General features: G+C 54.9%; 1 protein-coding gene across 1 annotated transcript in view; it reads left to right on the top strand.

Moving 5' to 3' along the window:
- The first annotated feature begins 113 nt into the window (after positions 1-113).
- VSTM2L (V-set and transmembrane domain containing 2 like) overlaps positions 114-17,893 on the top strand; it is a 46,694-nt gene continuing 28,914 nt past the window's right edge. Inside the window, exon 1 of the mRNA XM_048819560.2 lies at positions 114-370. Within this exon, the coding sequence (XP_048675517.1) occupies positions 280-370 (91 nt within the window). The 5' untranslated portion in view covers positions 114-279. The remainder of the gene's footprint in view (positions 371-17,893) is intronic.

Consider the following 17,893-nt stretch of genomic DNA (forward strand, 5'->3'; position numbering starts at 1 on the left):
GGACCCGGCCCGGCTCGGCTCGGCTCGGCTCGGCCGGGCAGCTGACACCCTGGGAAAAAACTTTGATGCTAAATCAGGCGCTCGGATCCCTCCGCCGGCGGGGGGAGGCTCTGGGCGAGCCGCGGCACCGCCACCGAGCGCGGAGCCTTCCGCGGCAGAGAAGAGTCCCGCAGTCTCCGGCAGCGGCGCGGGAGCAGCCCGGCACCGCGCCCTGGCCACGGCTCTGCGGAGGGGCCCGAGCCCGATGTGACCGGGCGGGCGGGCGGAGCCCCGAGCACCATGGGGGCCCTGGGCGTGACCCTGGGGATTTTCCACTACCTGGGGCTCTACCTCCATCTGGGCGCCCCGGCGCGGGCCCCCGCGGCCAACGGTGAGCCGGGCATGGCGGGGACCGGGCAGAGACCGGACAGGGGCAGGGACCGGGCAGCGCAGGGAGGAGGCCGGGGCGGGGGCAGCCTCCGGGGGGCAGCGCGGGGCTTTGGAAACTTCTCCTCCCGGGGCGGGGGCGCAGAGACCGGCCGGCTGGGCTCGCCGGGGCTCGCGGGGCGCGGGCAGGGGGGTGCTGCGCAGCCGGGGGCGGCCGGAGGTGCCGCTGCGCGCTGAGCCCCGGGCAGGGCCCCCGCAGCCGGTCCGGGGCGCTGGGCTCCGCGCTGCGAATGAGCCTGTCCCGGGCTGAGCGCGGAGCCGGCGGGGCAGGGACCCGGCACAGCCCAGTCGGCCAGAGCCGAGCCCCGGCGGGGTCCCGGAGCGGGTTTGCTGTAAGTTTGTGGGCGCGCCCCTCGCCCCAGGCCCCGCTGTGGGTCGGGAGCAGCCGGGGGCGCCCGGAGAAACCCGGGGACCTGGGTCTGCCGGCGCAGGAGCTCGCGGGAGACCCTGGTCTGCCAGCAGATTAGCGGGGAAAAGTTCGTGACCCTTCTCCGGGGCTCAGCCTGCTGCCCCTTGGCAGCTCTGCCTCGGGGTCAGGGTGGGGCGGGGGGCAAAGAGGCCATTTCCGATTGCATAGTCTTATAAATGTAGCTTTGGCCACCTGGCACCCTGTGTGTCCACACGGACACCGGCAAATGGTCTGGAGCCACTGCAGTGCCCCGTCCTCGCTCCTCTGTAAAGCCCCCTGGGTTGCTTCATCTTGATTGCCCAGCACAGCGGCCCGGAAACCCTACCTCCCCTGGCCTGGTTCCAGTAGCTGGGGCTGGCTGGAGCGGGGGAGAGCCCTGTCTGTGAACAGCTTCACACATTCATTGTCTGGTTTCCATGAGAACTTCCCAGGCAGCTCCCACCAGGAGCCCATCCCTCACCGGACAAGGAGGAAAGGAGACACTAGCTTCTGGTTTCTCCTGTCCCCTTTGGAGCCAGGGAGCTGGATGTAGGTTACCTTCCTCACCCTTCACTGGGGAGAACCAGGAGCTCACAAATCCAGCCATGTCAGGTGGTGGTAGCCTCGTCTGTTAGCCTCTCTTAGTTATTGGTCTTCCGGCAGTGCCTGGAGCCTCCGTCAGAACTGGGACCCCATTGTCCTGGGTGCTCAGCAACCTGGAGTGAAAGCTGGTCCCTGCCCTGAGGCACCTCCAGTCTATGTAAGAGCCGTGTACCATGACTGTCTTGCTGTGCAGAGTGTATTGTTACCATGCCCTGCGGTCTAGAATAGGGATGAACAGCAATGTGTTGTCATACTTCAGGAGTAACCTGTCATTCCTGCTAGTGCCTGGAAGACCAGGAGCATTTCCTGGAATTGCTGATCTTCCCTGGGTGCTGTGAGAAGGGGGTGCTAGAGACAGAGATCTGCCTCCATTACCTCCGCTGAAATTCAGCAATAAACAACTAAGTACTGAAATGGTTGCTGTAAAGAAAAAGATCTGAGTGGCTGAGTGCATTTAGGAGCCTTGTTACAGGGTTTGTACCACGGGCAGTTCCGCAGCAACTCACTTAATCACAACAGAAACCTTTATTAAGGATCCTGAAATGCAGTGAATAAGTGGGTCATGTATAATAAGCCATTTGTGTTCAGCAGGTGAATACCAATTTGATAAAACCGGTGTGTGCTGCAAACCTGGATAAATTGCTGTTTAGCAGATTGGAGATTGATCATTTCATTAGTCACTGGTACAGCTTTCCCCACGCAGCGGGAGAGGATGGGGGAGGGAGGGGAGAAAAGAGCCCTGGAAGCCTCCCTGAAGTGAACAAGTGATTCTGCAGGGCAGGGCCGGAACCAGGCCTTAAGCAATTCAGGGGGCACGTCAAACTGGTTACTCCACAAAATGTCCTAATTCTGGGCCCAATCCTCCATGTGCCTGTTGACTTCGGTGGGTGCAAGCCGGGGCCGTGTAGCCTCTGGAATGGGAGGCATGGCTTCCGAGAAGTGCATCCACCTCCTACCTAAGTGGAAGCACAAGAGGCTTTTGGAGGAGGGAGCAGCAGCCCGAGTGCCCCTGGCTGCAGCTGAGCGTTTGAACCAGAACATGTGCTCTAGGGGATGCAGTATTTTAAACCTGTCCCCAAAGGCATCAGCTGGGCGTCAGGATGCAAATACGCCATGCACTCACCAGGCTTCTGAGAGGTTTGTTATGGATGGTCCGTGACTAGGGCTCCCAGGAGCAATGGTAATGCACACAATACGTCTTCCTTTACTGGGGTATGTGGGTATATTTAGTCCCCCCATCCTCTGGGCTCTTCCTTTACTGGGGTATGTGGGTATATTTAGTCCCCCCATCCTCCTCTTGGTTGCGAGCCTGAGCAACGTGATCCCAGCCCACCTGGCTGAAAGAGGCTGTTCTGATCAAATCTCATTCAAACTCCCTCCCCATGCCCTCATCACAAAGGGTTTGCTTTGAGCTATCTTTGTGCGGAAGCCCGCCCTGGCACCCCCAGCAGGGAGCTGCTACTGCATTGTACGTCCCTGTCACTCCTCCACAAACAGCACGGCCTCGCTCTTCCTCAGCTAGTTCCTTCAATTATTCATGCCCCCCATTGCAGACTGTTTGCACGCAGGGCTGGTGCCATCGGCTTTCAAACGTGCGTTCTTCCCAGTCTGTCTGTGTGCACGGAGCCGGGAAGGAAAAGAGCCAGTTGGTAAACAGCGTGCATTCCAGAGCATGAGAATCCAGCGTTCTTCTTTGCATCAGCTGCAAATGTTAGTGTCTTACATCAATAAGCCAGTTAGTTTAATGGCTGAAGGATTAAGGGAGCTGTGCCCTGATTCCCCACGGTGCTGCCCTTCTCCTTTGTCACACACACCAATGATTATTCTAGCAATTACTTTCAGAAACACTCTGCATTCTTCTGGATTTTTTTCAAGCTTCCTGGTGGGAATACTCCATCCGATGTGTTTTTCCTGCTGCTGCTTGTACAGTCGTTCAAGACAATTACTTCTGACACCCCTTCCCCATCAAATTTCTGTGCTTGCCTTTCCCTGGAAGAAGGCCGACATATAATGGGCAAGACAGTGGGAATTATCACATTAGGATAATGACAGCTAATTGTCATTTAAAATTTCTCCACGAACCAGGCAGCAAATCAACTAGAGGAATGGGTGCCTTTCTCAAGAATCTGGGAATCATGAGGCAGACAGGGCTGGGACCTTGATTTAACCAGGACCTGGAAATTCCCTGCTTCCGTCTGTGTTGTCTCGGTCATGCTGCTCTTTCAGGGTGGTGTGACTTGGGTGGTGACTGGGACGGGCGGCTCTCTCACTCTGGCCTAGTCCGGGTTCTCTCTGTTCACATCCCCAGGGGTGGAAGAACCTTTTCTGCTGAACGGTGCAGCCTCTCCCTGCGCTTGGAGAGCGTGCCCCTTTCCAAACCCAGACCATGCCACCTCGTCTGCCTTGAATTTGGCCTTAAGCCAAGTTCGTGTTCCTATCTCCCTCTCCCATCCCAAGCAGCCCTTGGGTAGAGCTCTGTAGCGGGCTGAGGCGGAGGCTGTGATAATGGTCCTTGGTCTTTGGACTCACCAGGGCAGAACAGACCAGGCCAGTGGTTTCTGGTCCTTCCTTTCATGCTGACTTGGTCCTGATCTGCCCTGGACAAGCACCCCCCCCCAGCCAGCTGCACGGACGGACGTTGGGTGGCGCGTGTTATTTCCTTCCCGTCACCAGACTTGGTGGAGCGCCCAGCTCCCGGGGACAGGACGCAGCAGGCGCTGGTGGAACCAGAGGTGCTAAGAGCAGCGCTCGGAAGGGGCTGTTGATATCTGGGGCCTTGTTTATTTTGGGTGCCCAGTGTGAGATGACGTGGCCCTGGCTTTCTTCCCCCACCGCTGCACTGGGAATAATGTGGCTCTGCGGGTGCCCAAGCTCCACAAAAACCAGGCCATGGTGCCTGCAGCTGAGCTTCCAAATCAGAGGCAGCTTCTGGTGCTTTGGCTGGAGGAGTCTTGCCAGGGGCCCCTCGAGAGTCACTGGCAGAGTTTTTGGAACAGTCCCAGGAGTCCTGGTGCCCCGTTTTCTACTCTAACTGCTTCTCCTCTGCCTCTTCTGGAAGCGACTGGTGGGAGAGACGGGAGCGTGACCCCCAAACTAATTCACGTTCAGGCTGCTGGGTGTCTCTTCCCTTGAAGCATCACCTCTCAGGAGGGCCAGAAACAGGGGGGACAGGGATGGTTTCAGCCATGCATTCCTTCCCTTGCAACGGTGAAGCTGGGCTGGGAAGACTCCCTTGGGGGCAAGAGGACTTTTCCTCTGTGTGGGTAGCAACCCAGCCAGGAGCAGTGAACTGTTAGAAATACACACCGGTTCAGGCTTAATTCCAACTCTCTGGCAAGGTGCTCTGGCTCTGGTCAAAATCCCCATGTTAGTTGCACTTTTTTGGTTTTTGTTTTGTATAGTACATATCACAAGATCCTCCCCTTGCTGTAGTCAGTGGGAGTTTTGCCATTGATGGTGGTGGAAGCAGGGTTGGGCCCTGTGTTAGTAAGGCATTTGGGGATCTTTCTGGGTGACAGGTGTGCTCCACAGCTGAGATTTTATGTTTTCCTCTGGGGGCCTAGGGCTAATTTCAAGATTTGCAGTCTGTAGCTGGAACTGTTTGCGTGTGTGTGTTTGTGTAGCCTTGCACATCATGGTATTAATGAAGCGAGTGACTTACAGATCACTGAGCAAGGACTTCTGCACAGGGACAAAGGAGAAAGACACCTTCTGTTTAAGAGTCAGTATCTGGTCACTTTCGGAGCTGAATCCCCTTTGCCCCACTCACAGCTTTCGGTGCCCCCTCTGCTCAGCCTGTGGCATAGGAAGGCATAGTGCTGTGTTTGTGCATCCGGCTTTGGTGCTGTGATGCATTCTTGATGACCCAGCGTCAGCGTTCCCCGGGAGCAGGCTCATTAAAAACAGATTCATTCAGAGATTCTCGGGCCAGACAGCAGCACTGTGATAATCTAGTCTGACCTGCACAAGGCAGGCCAGAGAACCTCGCCCAGGCCGTTTAGGAGAGAGCAGTGGCACGGCATGCTGAGTGTACGTGGAGAAATGTCCGTAGCTCAGACACCCTGGGTGCATTCTGGCATCAGACCTGCATGCAGCCCCGACCCCACTTCCATCCCTTGGTCCAGGGAGAGAGGCGTGAAGCAGGAGTGAGCAGCGTCTGCAGAGGCTAGAGGGTTAACTGAAATTCACAGCAGAAATAGGGATGCATTGCTTTAAATGTGCTGTACCCCCCTCTGCACACGCCTGCCCAAGCACCCTGGCTCTTCCCTTTGCTCATTCCTTCCCCGTGTTTCATGTGAGCGATGCACGGCAGACGTACACCCAGCCCGTGAGGTGTCTGCCCCTCGGACGCAGAGCCATCTCTAGCCAGAGATCAGGGAGTCCAAGGACTGGGTACCATGGCAGAGCTGTAGGGCAGAAAAGGCCCGTGGTATGTGGCTCAGTGTGTGCTGTATTTACTCCTTTGGCAGCCCCCCGGGTTCACAAACACAGCGCTGGGAGCGCTGGCTGTGGGATCAGTCCCGCTCCTGAGGAAGTCAAGGGAGTTTTGCCATCGGCAGTAATGGGAGTAGGAGCAGGGGCTCTGAGACCAGCTCCTGTGAGCGATGAGTGGCCTCCCCTGCCCCAAGCACACTGGGGCTGCAGGTGAGCACAGCCCGTCAGGATCAGGCTCGCTGTGCTCAGACTGGAGCAGGGGAGTGGCGGCGAGAAACCCATTGGATTCCCTCCGTCAGAGTTCGGTATGTGCCCAGTAGCTCCAGGGGCACTTTGAAGAATATTGAGTGTGCATGGGGTGGGGGGGTGCCTGAACCTGAGCCGTGTAATAATGAGCACCTGGCCCCTACTTGCTGATGCCCCCCCGAACTGCCGGCTAATGGCTCCAGCCCAGGAGCAGCTGCAAATCACTAATTTAAAAAAATAAATAAATCAGGCTGCCAGACAGATATTTCCTCCTCCCTCCAAACGTGGCAATTCTCCCCCAGAATTACCCAGGTTATGGGGGAAGATACAGGCCTGGGCCACTGGGCATGGGATTGTCCCAGCTTTAGATTGATAAACCCATGCGTTATCGGGAGCATAGGGCTGGGGGCTGGGATTGTGGTGCGTAATGGGAGCTCTGTCTGGCTTCCCTCTCCTTCAGTCCCGGAAGAGCACTAGAGAGCTGGCCTCCGGACAAGGGAGGCGCCTGGCTTTCCAGGTGGAGGGTTGTAAAATAATCCCAGTGGGAGACGTTTGTGTAAGAGCCTTTCTGCAATGAAGGGTGACCCCCGGGGGTGGGGAGGGAATGGCTTTACGGGCACTCGTGCAGAGCTCTCGGCTGTGCCCCTGGTCGGTGATGCTGCCACCCCAAGCTCCCGCTGAGAACGCTTTGTCCCAGCCCTCGCCCGCAGGCTCGGGGGGAGGGGCAGGGACGTGCATGCGCGTGATACGTGAATATCTCTAATACACCGAGTACGCTCCTGCCTATCCCCAGGCAAGTCGCTGTCTGTGTGTTTGGGGGCATAGGGGTTGCTTGAGGGGGACTTGGGGGCGGGTTCATTTAAAATACAAGTGCTATAGGTCGAGGCGTGTCGAGAGCTGGTGGGTGACTGCCCCTTTAGCACTCCTGTGAATCGCTGTGTAAGAGCCCATCATGCTGTCAGGAGGTGGGTGGGAGAAGGAAGCAGAACTAGCTGTTTGCTTGCCGTGGTTTAAAGCCCAGCCCCCCCACGGTGGCACAAAACTCACACGCTGGGTGGGTGCCATGTGCTGGCTTCCAGGTCTCTGGTGAGAAGCGTGGCACGTCGCGACACAGCTGTGCGGCCCACACTGGTGCACAGCTGCTGTGATGCAGGGCTGCCTCTCGCGCTGTGGAGTAACCATCCCGATGAGTCGAAAGAATAGTAAATATGGCAGGCGACCAGCTTGGCTTAATGGTGAAATCTTAGCGGATCTTAAACATAAAAAAGAAGCTTACAAGAAGTGGAAGGTTGGACATATGACCAGGGAAGAGTATAAAAATATTGCTAGGGCATGTAGGAATGTTATCAGGAGGGCCAAATCGCACCTGGAGCTGCAGCTAGCCAGAGATGTCAAGAGTAACAAGAAGGGTTTCTTCAGGTATGTTGGCAACAAGAAGAAAGCCAAGGAATGTGTGGGCCCCTTACTGAATGAGGGAGGCAAACTAGTGACAGAGGATGTGGAAAAAGCTAATGTACTCAATGCTTTTTTTGCCTCTGTTTTCACTAACAAGGTCAGCTCCCAGACTGCTACGCTGGGCATCACAAAATGGGGAAGAGATGGCCAGCCCTCTGTGGAGATAGAGGTGGTTAGGGACTTTTTAGAAAAGCTGGACGTGCACAAGTCCATGGGGCCAGACGAGTTGCACCCGAGAGTGCTGAAGGAACTGGCGGCTGTGATTGCAGAGCCATTGGCCATTATCTTTGAAAACTCGTGGCGAACCGGGGAAGTCCCGGATGACTGGAAAAAGGCTAATGTAGTGCCAATCTTTAAAAAAGGGAAGAAGGAGGATCCTGGGAACTACAGGCCAGTCAGCCTCACTTCAGTCCCTGGAAAAATCATGGAGCAGGTCCTCAAAGAATCAATCCTGAAGCACTTACATGAGAGGAAAGTGATCAGGAACAGCCAGCATGGATTCACCAAGGGAAGGTCATGCCTGACTAATCTAATCGCCTTCTATGATGAGATTACTGGTTCTGTGGATGAAGGGAAAGCAGTGGATGTATTGTTTCTTGACTTTAGCAAAGCTTTTGACACGGTCTCCCACAGTATTCTTGTCAGCAAGTTAAGGAAGTATGGGCTGGATGAATGCACTACAAGGTGGGTAGAAAGCTGGCTAGATTGTCGGGCTCAACGGGTAGTGATCAATGGCTCCATGTCTAGTTGGCAGCCGGTATCAAGTGGTGTGCCCCAAGGGTCGGTCCTGGGGCCGGTTTTGTTCAATATCTTCATAAATGATCTGGAGGATGGTGTGGATTGCACTCTCAGCAAATTTGCGGATGATACTAAACTGGGAGGAGTGGTAGATACGCTGGAGGAGAGGGATAGGATACAGAAGGACCTAGACAAATTGGAGGATTGGGCCAAAAGAAATCTGATGAGGTTCAATAAGGATAAGTGCAGGGTCCTGCACTTAGGACGGAAGAACCCAATGCACAGCTACAGACTAGGGACCGAATGTCTAGGCAGCAGTTCTGCGGAAAAGGACCTAGGGGTTACAGTGGACGAGAAGCTGGATATGAGTCAGCAGTGTGCCCTTGTTGCCAAGAAGGCCAATGGCATTTTGGGATGTATAAGTAGGGGCATAGCGAGCAGATCGAGGGACGTGATCGTTCCTCTCTATTCGACATTGGTGAGGCCTCATCTGGAGTACTGTGTCCAGTTTTGGGCCCCACACTTCAAGAAGGATGTGGATAAATTGGAGAGAGTCCAGCGAAGGGCAACAAAAATGATTAGGGGTCTGGAACATATGAGTTATGAGGAGAGGCTGAGGGAGCTGGGATTGTTTAGCCTGCAGAAGAGAAGAATGAGGGGGGATTTGATAGCTGTTTTCAACTACCTGAAAGGGGGTTCCAAAGAGGATGGCTCTAGACTGTTCTCAATGGTAGGAGATGACAGAACGAGGAGTAATGGTCTCAAGTTACAGTGGGGGAGGTTTAGATTGGATATTAGGAAAAACTTTTTCACTAAGAGGGTAGTGAAACACTGGAATGCGTTACCTAGGGAGGTGGTAGAATCTCCTTCCTTAGAGGTTTTTAAGGTCAGGCTTGACAAAGCCCTGGCTGGGATGATTTAACTGGGAATTGGTCCTGCTTTGAGCAGGGGGTTGGACTAGATGACCTTCTGGGGTCCCTTCCAACCCTTATATTCTATGATTCTATGAGTATGCGGCGAATCAGGATTGGGTCAGGTGTCTCCAGCACAGCAGGTAGATTGGGCCAGGCAGAGCTGATGGCCCAGGGGAGGAGCAGTGGGTTTTCTACCCTGGGTAAGGGCTTGTCTAAGGACTGAGAAATGTGGGGAGAAATCCCCTGTTGGGAGTTTGGGGATGGCCCTGGAGGGAGCTCATGGCTCCTCACCAGCACCTGCCTTGACTCCAGCGCTCCTGCTCCGTGCCAGGGAGAGCAGACCTAAGGCGCAGGTTCTCCGATGAAACGCCCATGGATCTCCATGGCACAGTCAGGCCCCAGCCTCGTCCCTTGAACAGCCTCCCCCCACAACTCACGTTCTGTCTCCTTCCCACAGCACTGCTGGCTGAGAGCGGCAAAGGCCCCCTCTCGCGGGCCTGGGGGGCTGAGTGGCGCAGTTGGAAGTGATCTGCACTGGGGTGGGGGAGTGGAGAAATGTGACCAGCCAGAACTTGGAACCGATGGGTGAAGTCAGAGTAGTTAGCGGCTTGGTTAGTTTTAATTAGACACGCCCAGGCCTGGCAGTTCCCGCAGGCTGCTGATATGATGGTACTAGGTGTTTGTGCAAGTAACGTGTAAACGTGCACACGCACGCGTGAACACACTGCTGCAGAAGCCAGAGCCAAAGCCCCTGACCCCTCTCTGCAGAGGGGCCCCTGGAGGGAAGCTCTGGTGCTTCTCCTGCATGTGAGGGATGTGAGCTTCTCCCCAGGCCCGGGCATGGCCCAGAGGGGCAAAGAGGCTGAATTGCGAGGTGATGGCGTCTCGCCTCGGCCGGGAAGTGGAGGGGCCCAGCTGGCACGGCTGGGCTGGAGAGGTTTCCCAGGACTAATGGGAAGGTGTTAATTAAATCGGGCGCCTTCCCCATGTAGACCCTAGGCAAACATTTTCCAAAGAGCTGAAGTGGTGGAGCAGCCTAAACCCCACTGATTTCTGGGAGACCCAGGCCCCCGAGTGCCCAAACTGGGACGTAGGCTCCCGACTCTCTAGACAGGGTGGGCGTTTTTACCCGATGCGCTTGCTCAGCCCTCAGCTGCGTGAGCTGCCTCCGTTCAGGCTCCCTCCTGACCACGTCCGGCTGCATGTGCTGGCTCACGCAAAGCATTGCTGTGGAACTTGGCCCTAAACACCTGGCCCCAACTCTGCCCTCATTTACCCCTCTGCCACCCCAGCAGTAGGCTGCCAGGTGCAGCAGAAGGCAGAACATGGCCACTCTGGAACGCAGGCCCCAGGGGTCCCTGGGATATTGATGGGCCAGCACCTGGTCAGTGGTACCTCCAAGCCACAGCAGGCTTCCCAGGGTCCATTCGCACGGCCCTTGGCAGTGTTGGCTGGAAGGTATAATTCAACCCCAGAATCCCAGCTGTCGCTAAGGAGCTTTGCTTTCTAACCCCCGCTGGGAGGAGGGTCAGCCATTGTCGGACGGAGTGGTTTGCTCTGGCTGGTGTGACATGGCAGTAGTGCCCGGGAGGGGGGATAGCTCAGTGTGCAAGTGAGACTGAGCTGGCAATTAGTTCTATGAGCATCATGACTCACTGAACCATCATAAACCGTGAATTATGACAGGGAGTTCTGTGAAAGGAAAGAATAAGCCGCACTCAATCACAGCCCAGCACATAATGACCGAGATCAGCGGTACAGAATGTACAGAGAAATTAGAGAACTACTGATACAAAGTCCTGCTCCACCTTGCTTTGTGTCTCCCCGCTCTTCCTCTCCTTTCCTAGGATTAGCCTGCCTCCCTCGCTCCCTCCCCTTCCTTTTCAGAAACCTTTCCTGCCTCTGCATCTCCAGCTCTATCTACACGTGAGTCCTTCGTGGTCCCTGCTAATGAAACGCTCAAGGATGTCAGCCTTGAACCTTCTCTCCGAGTGGCCCAGGTGTCTGCCTTGTGCTTTCCCTACAAACCCGTCAGTGGCTGTCTCTGCTGCTGGAGTCAAAGGCCTGTTCGTTTCATTCGAGCCCCCTCTTGTTAGGGTTGCTCCGCACCGCAGGTTGCCATCAGCCGCCTGAGCCAGGGAGCAGCTTTTATCGTCCCAACATGGAAAAATACAGTTCCCCAGCTCCCCGGCTGGCTGTAAGTTCTCAGCGCAAATGGAAGCGGACGCAGCTCAGAGGCTTTAGGGTCTCTGTAATTCCGACTCAGCTTTGTTGTTATTTAGCCTGCAATGAGCCTGTCTCATGATTCTTTTTCCCCTCCAAGTTCCCACTGACTCCAGGAGGGCCAGGATTTCACCCCGATATTCACAAGTGCTGAGCATGTACATCTGTACGATTTGCAGGGACTCGGCACCTCCCTACGTAGTGGGCACTGGCGGCTTTGGGCATTTCAGAAAACAGCACACTGAAAACCAGACGGATTTGTGTAAGAAACCCAGTTCCCTGTACAACCGTCACGCTTCCTCAGGGACGGCGCCAGTTCACCATGACACGGGTCTGTTCCGGAAGAGGTTTCCATTGCAGACTGCACACAGCTCCAGAGAAGAAGCTTTCCGCTCATGTAGATGTAGCACGATGCATATGATTGACTAGAGTTAATAATGGTTCATCGGGGTAAATAATTCACAGGGCAAGCATGAGCTCTAACTTAGTAATTAATATGCCTTTTGCAAATGTCCAATACATCTTTAATTGTCCTTCAATACGTGTTTACACAAATATTAACCTGTGTCTGTCTGTGTTTGTCTGAGCTACAGCGTTCAGAACACATCTGCACAGGATGGTTATTAAAGGCTCATAGGAGGCTCTGGGCTTGTGTGTCTGTCCTCAGAGGAGACACCGCAGAGCATCAGCTGTGCATGCAGCCCCCAAGCTGTCCCCATCTGGGTGCCCAGACTTGAGAGAGGGGCCAGATCCACTGTTTCTTCCCCCCACCAAACAACAGTGTTTCATCGAAACCAAAACGGGTTCGAGTTCAAAGTCTCTTCTGACTTGAAACGTTACTGGGGGAAACTTTGGAACTGTTGAATTGTTGCTTTTTGAGTCAAAACGGTTTTTGGTTTTGAAATTTTAGTAAATTCAGACACAGGTTAACAAAAGAGAAGGTCCAAATCAAAACTCATCACTTCAAATGACCCAAAGGGAATTTCTAGTCATTCATTTGTTTATTGGAATTCTTGCTTTTTGAACATTTTCAAGATTTCAACTTTTCATCCCAATTCGGACCAGGAAAATTTTTCACTATCTTGAAAATGTTTGTGGAATGGGAAACCCATTTTCCACCGGCTCTGGGGGGCAGGGGTGGACACAGAACTGTTGCCAAGCAACTCCCAGACACATTAGGGCTGGAGCTGACCCTGAAAGCTGCAAAGCCTTTAGCAGCTTCCTGATGCCCACGCTCCCACGCTGAACAAAGCTGGGCCCAGAGGCAATCTAGTCTTTGTCTCCAGAGTCCCTCAGTCTTGGGCTCTCTGGGAAGGCTGCTGCTAAGGGCCCCAGTTGTGGGGAAGGATTTTGTGCTGTAAAACCGGAGAAGTGCTCAGCCACCATAGGGATGGGAACAGGCTAAACGATGGGCACACACTGGAATCACCAATTCATGTGCGCAGGCCAGCACGCTGCTGTCCGATGTCGCAGACCCGGCCTGGGTTGAAGCCGGGCACTGAGAATTGAAAGATCTCCAGCTGGAGGCCCCTGCTCTCCCATTGCAGAGTCTGAGTACTCACACTATCGTGGAGGGGATTTCGGTGAAGGGCACAGGTGGGGCAGGGCCCTGGTACTGTCCTCAGAATTCCACCCACTGCCCGCAAAGCTTGTTCTCAGTAATACAGACAAGCCATTCGATTGCTCCGTGCACTAGCCAGCCTGTGTAGGTGTGACGAAGTGGGACTGTTCTTAATGTTTCCTCTGAATAGTGTGGGGGTGCCTCAGTTTCCCCTAGGCAGTTCTTAAGTATCTAGGGGGTGGAGTAAGGGTGTATGATCATTGCAGAGCCCTAGAGGGCATGTGTGTGCAGGAGTCTGGACACAGAGAATGGCCGACACCCTGTTTCCTGGCAACTGATGGCCTGGGCCCTTCCCCCCCTGCAAGGTGAGAGCTAAAGGGTTGGAGAACAAAGGAATCAGGTGACCACCTGGCCCAGGAAAGGAACAAAGCCCAGAGGAGGAGGGGCTGGAGGGGGTTTTCAGTTTGGGGCTGGCTGGGACATGGAGTGAAGGGCAGACGAGGTTGTCTGGCTCACTGCCCCCCAAAATGGACCCAGCTGAGGGGTCCCGTTCTCTGCATCTACAAGCTCTGTTTTAGACCATGTTCCTGTCGTCTAATAAACCTTCTGTTTTACTGGCTGGCTGAGAGTCACGTCTGACTGCGAAGTTGGGGTGCAGGACCCTCTGGCTTCCCCAGGAGCCCCGCCTGAGCGGACTCGCTGGGGGGAAGCGCACGGAGGGGCAGAGGATGCTGAATGCTCCGAGGTCAGACCCAGGAAGGTGGAAGCTGGGTGAGCTGTGTGTCCTGAAGACAGGCTGCTCACAGAAAGGCGACTGCCCCAGAGTCCTGACTGACTTCATGGGGAGCAGTTCCAGAGCATCGCCCGGGGACTCCGTGACAGTAGGTCTCTGAGCATCGGCTTCTCTGCTCTCACCCCGAACTGGACTGGCCACCGGCTGCCTGGGGACGGGTGTTGATCTTGGCAACAAGGGCAGCTGCTCCCGCCCCAGGCTCCGGGGAGGGAAGAGGCCGAGGAGACAGTGAATTGGATTTGTTTTCAGCTCAGCACATTGAATCTCTGCCCCCAGCTAATCTGTTGCCAATGCCAAGTGGACAATAATCAGAGGGGACCCTGTGGCTGCTCAGAGCCGGTTCCAGCCAGGCAGGAATGCGTTGATCGAGCGAGTTTTTCTGTAGACCTGGGCCTGGCTGGGGGGTTTATTGTTAGGCTGGAAAGAAGCCACAGCAGCAGAGTGGTGGTGAGTTTGGTGATTTCAGGCAAGGCCTTGGCATTGCAGGGGCTCACCTGTCTCTTGGAGCATCCCCTCTCTGCAGACTCTGGTGGACTCCAGTTATCGCTGATTAAACCCACCTGTGTAGGATGAAATCAGTCGCCCGGAGGGAGCCGCAGCAGCTCTGCTGCCTGCTGCTGAAGTCCGGTACGGTTCTACCCGAATCCCAACTTGTGTCCCTCCGCCCTGCTGCTGTGCTTGCCTTGTGATCGGCACCATCCTTCCTTGCTCTGGAATTGTGAGCCTCTCACTCCCTGGGCTTTCCAGTGTCCCTCACGCCCCGGCTTTCCCGCTCCCTTCGCTTCGATAGCTGCAGACTTTCCCCCTGGATGGTTTAGTATTAGGGCCGGGGCGATAGATTTTTCTCCCTCCCCGGGCCTGCTTTCAGGACCCCCTGGAGTAGGATGCCGCCCAGTAAGAATCTCCTCCCCCTCCCCCCTGAGCCTGTCCAGTACCGTGGTATGAAATCCCACTGGGGAAGCCTGCTCAGTGAGCACAATCCTGCAAGTGCCCGAGTGTTTCCCCCCCTTAAGGCTCCCTAGGTTTGTAATTCGCCTGCAGGGCTGAGAATGCTCCTTCCCCTGCTGCGTCCTTCCAGCCATTGCCATGCTGCTCCTTGCTCGAGGAAGGGGTGTGGGGCTGGGAGTCCCTCTCTCTTACCCACTCGCCCTCAGGGGACTGAAGCCCCCAGGCAGGGGGGTTTGTATCTTTCTGCTTGGATCCATGAGAGATAAACCTGCCTGGTGAAGCTGAGTCCGTCTGTGATGCTCGTTTACAAGTCTATGGAACAAACCCCAACCCTTGACCCCCTTGTGTCTCCAAGTATCGCCCCGTCCCCCTTGTGTCTCTAAGCTCGTTGACCGTGTTGTTCACAGGTGCTGTCTGGAGTTCCTCTCCGGGCTGGTTTCCGCCCCTCGCACTTCACTGGGGCTGCTCTCCTCAGAGTCCTTTCCCTAGCCACATCGCAGAGCCAGTGCTCAACCCGCATCCCCGCCTGTCAGCTGCCTTGGATGCTGCTGGCCAGGCTCGTCTTGCAATCTGGTGCCCTTCTGGCTTCCCTGGCTCTGTCCTCTCCTGGTTCTCCCCCCTACGTCTCGAATCACTCCTTCAGTGTGTCCTTTGGCAGATCTGCCTCTTCCCCCTCCAGCTTTCTGTGGGGCTTCACAGGGCTTGGTCTTCGGTCCTCTCCTCTTCTCCCTCCCCACCTTCTGTCTGGGTGATCTCATCCACAAAGTCAGGGACCATCTCTCTGCTGATGCTCCGTAGCTCTACCTCTGTACTCCAGACCTGTCACCTTCTGTCTCCCAATCTTCCCCCGAAAGCCCTGCCTGCTACCGCCTTTCTCCACTGTTCTGCCTATCACTCAGCCCTCTCGCTAGGGCGGCAGGCTATGTCTAAGGCTTGCCGGCTTTTCCTGTGTACTGGCTGTAAGGCAGGCCCTTTCCCTCCCCTCCACGCAGTTACATGCTCTCCTCATCTCGTGTCTCAATTACTGGGGCATGTTTCTCTCTGGCCTTGACACATGCAGTCTTGCCCTGCTCGTCTCCTTGCAGAATGCTGCTGCAAAGATCATGTTCCTGGCCCGTCACCCCTTTCTCCGCATCCCTCCACTGCTCCCCCTCTTGACTGCATTGAACATAAGCTGCCTGTCTTCGCTTTCAAGGCCCTTCACAGTCAGTCCCTGCTCTCCCTGTCATCTCTCACTTGCTATCGTGGCATCAGTGCCCATTTTGAATTGGCCACTGGCACCAGCCTGCATCGCCCGCTGGTTACATTTTGAAACAAGCAGGCTCCTGTTTTCTGCCATGCTGCCCCTCCCGCCTGGGGAGAGCTCCCCAAACATCTGCAAAGCTAACGCACTCGCCTCCCTCAAAACCCTCCCGAAAACTTTATAGCTGGGCAGAGCCTGCTGCCTGTCACTCTGACCACTATTGTCTCATTGCTTCCTTGTGCTCCTCCTTTGGTCTGTCTGCAGCCATCTGGTGTCACCTGACTTAGACTGAGATTGAAAGCTCTCTGGGGCAGGGATTTTCCTTTTGGTCTGTCTGTACGGCACAGGGCACAGTCAGGTCCTGGTCCAGGCACTCTGGTAAAATGAGTAACTAATCATACAAATGCTACGTGATGGGCTACCGCTAGCTGCCTAGACATGCGAGAGTCAACCGGGGATTAAGCAGCTGACCTTACAGCATTTCCATTAGCTAGGAGTATTGAAAGCACCTCGGGGCCTTTCACGGTGGGTTTTCAGCTGTTTTGAGTGAATTTCTGTTGAAGGGAATGTGAACCCTAAAACTGAGCAATGGCCCACGAAACCCTTGTCCCACGCTCATTCTGAAACCGTGAGACTTGCTTTCATGTCCCAGCCAACAGACTAGAATTCCGAATCTACCCCACCATACAATGGTTCTCCACCTTTTCAATGCCGTCCCTCTCCCGTCCAACTGGGATCCAGCCCAGCCCCGCCTCGCTGGTAGCAATGTGAGAAGGCAGCTGGCTGAGAACCCCTGCCATCATAGACCTCACCCAGCATGGGCCCTAGGAATCTGCTGGAGATGGAACTGTATCTTCTGAGGTGCCACCTCTGGAAAATGGTATCCAGGAAAGGAGGCTACACCTTGCTGTATTTTTCCGAGTATCTAGGGAGTCTAGGCACCAGATGGGAGGTTAATTTGTGAAATGTGAAGCTTCCAGGCGGGTTATTAATGATGAGAAGGAAGGTTATTTAATGCATGAAAAACTTCTAGGCCCAGGTTGTTAGAAAAGGACACACTCAGCTATGGCCAATGCCAGTGCAGTGAGCTGCTGGGTGTTCATTTGCACAAGCATTTACTACAGTTGCGACTAGAGCCATACAACTTTTATTCTGTAAACAGTAAATTCACTGAAAAATACGGTTTCAGGGTACTGACGCTTGGTGCATTCAGGCAGAATTGGGTGAATAGTTTTGGTTGAAAAAAACCTGAACACCAGAGGTTTGGAACTGCGGCTTCGATTTGCCGTTCCCCTGAGCAAATTTTTTTTTTCATTTCATGGTGGGGAAAAAAGAAACTTCAGCGTTGGTTTGAAATGAACGGACTCTCTTTGGATTTGTCAGTTTGTCACCCAGCTGAAACAAAACCCGGCTCAGCAATAATTGTACCAACCGCATCCACCCTGCTGGGGTCACTTGGCTGTTGGGGTTCCCGCTGGCCTCTTGTGGCTGATAATGGCCACTTGGAAAAGTCCTTTGCCTTCTAGGTAGCTCCAGGAGTAGCCTGGCTTCTGTTAGTTCCTCTGACCCCTGCCTCGGGGCAGCTTGCCTTCTGTTTCGGTTTCTCCTGCTTTTCACGCAGAGCGTTGCTCCAGAGTGCAGGGGATTGACGTGAATTTGAGGGTAGGGAGCACGCGACTTACAGGTTCGAACATGTAAATTAGGGCCTCAAACTTGGTGGCAAGATTGTCCCTCCCCCAGCTGGGAGGCTGAGTGTGAGCGCTGGTTCGGTCTGTGTGCGTAGGGCTGTCAACAGCCAGCGGGCCAGTGTCATGGGCTTATTGCCTCCTGCAATGACCGAGAGGCTTCTGTGTAGAGCTGAGCATTGTCTTTGCCTCCTGGCCTGGAAACCGAGACAGACAAACTCCTCTCTGACCCACCG

Source organism: Caretta caretta, chromosome 13 (assembly GCF_965140235.1).
Source record: "Caretta caretta isolate rCarCar2 chromosome 13, rCarCar1.hap1, whole genome shotgun sequence".
Classification (NCBI taxonomy): Eukaryota; Metazoa; Chordata; order Testudines; family Cheloniidae; genus Caretta; species Caretta caretta.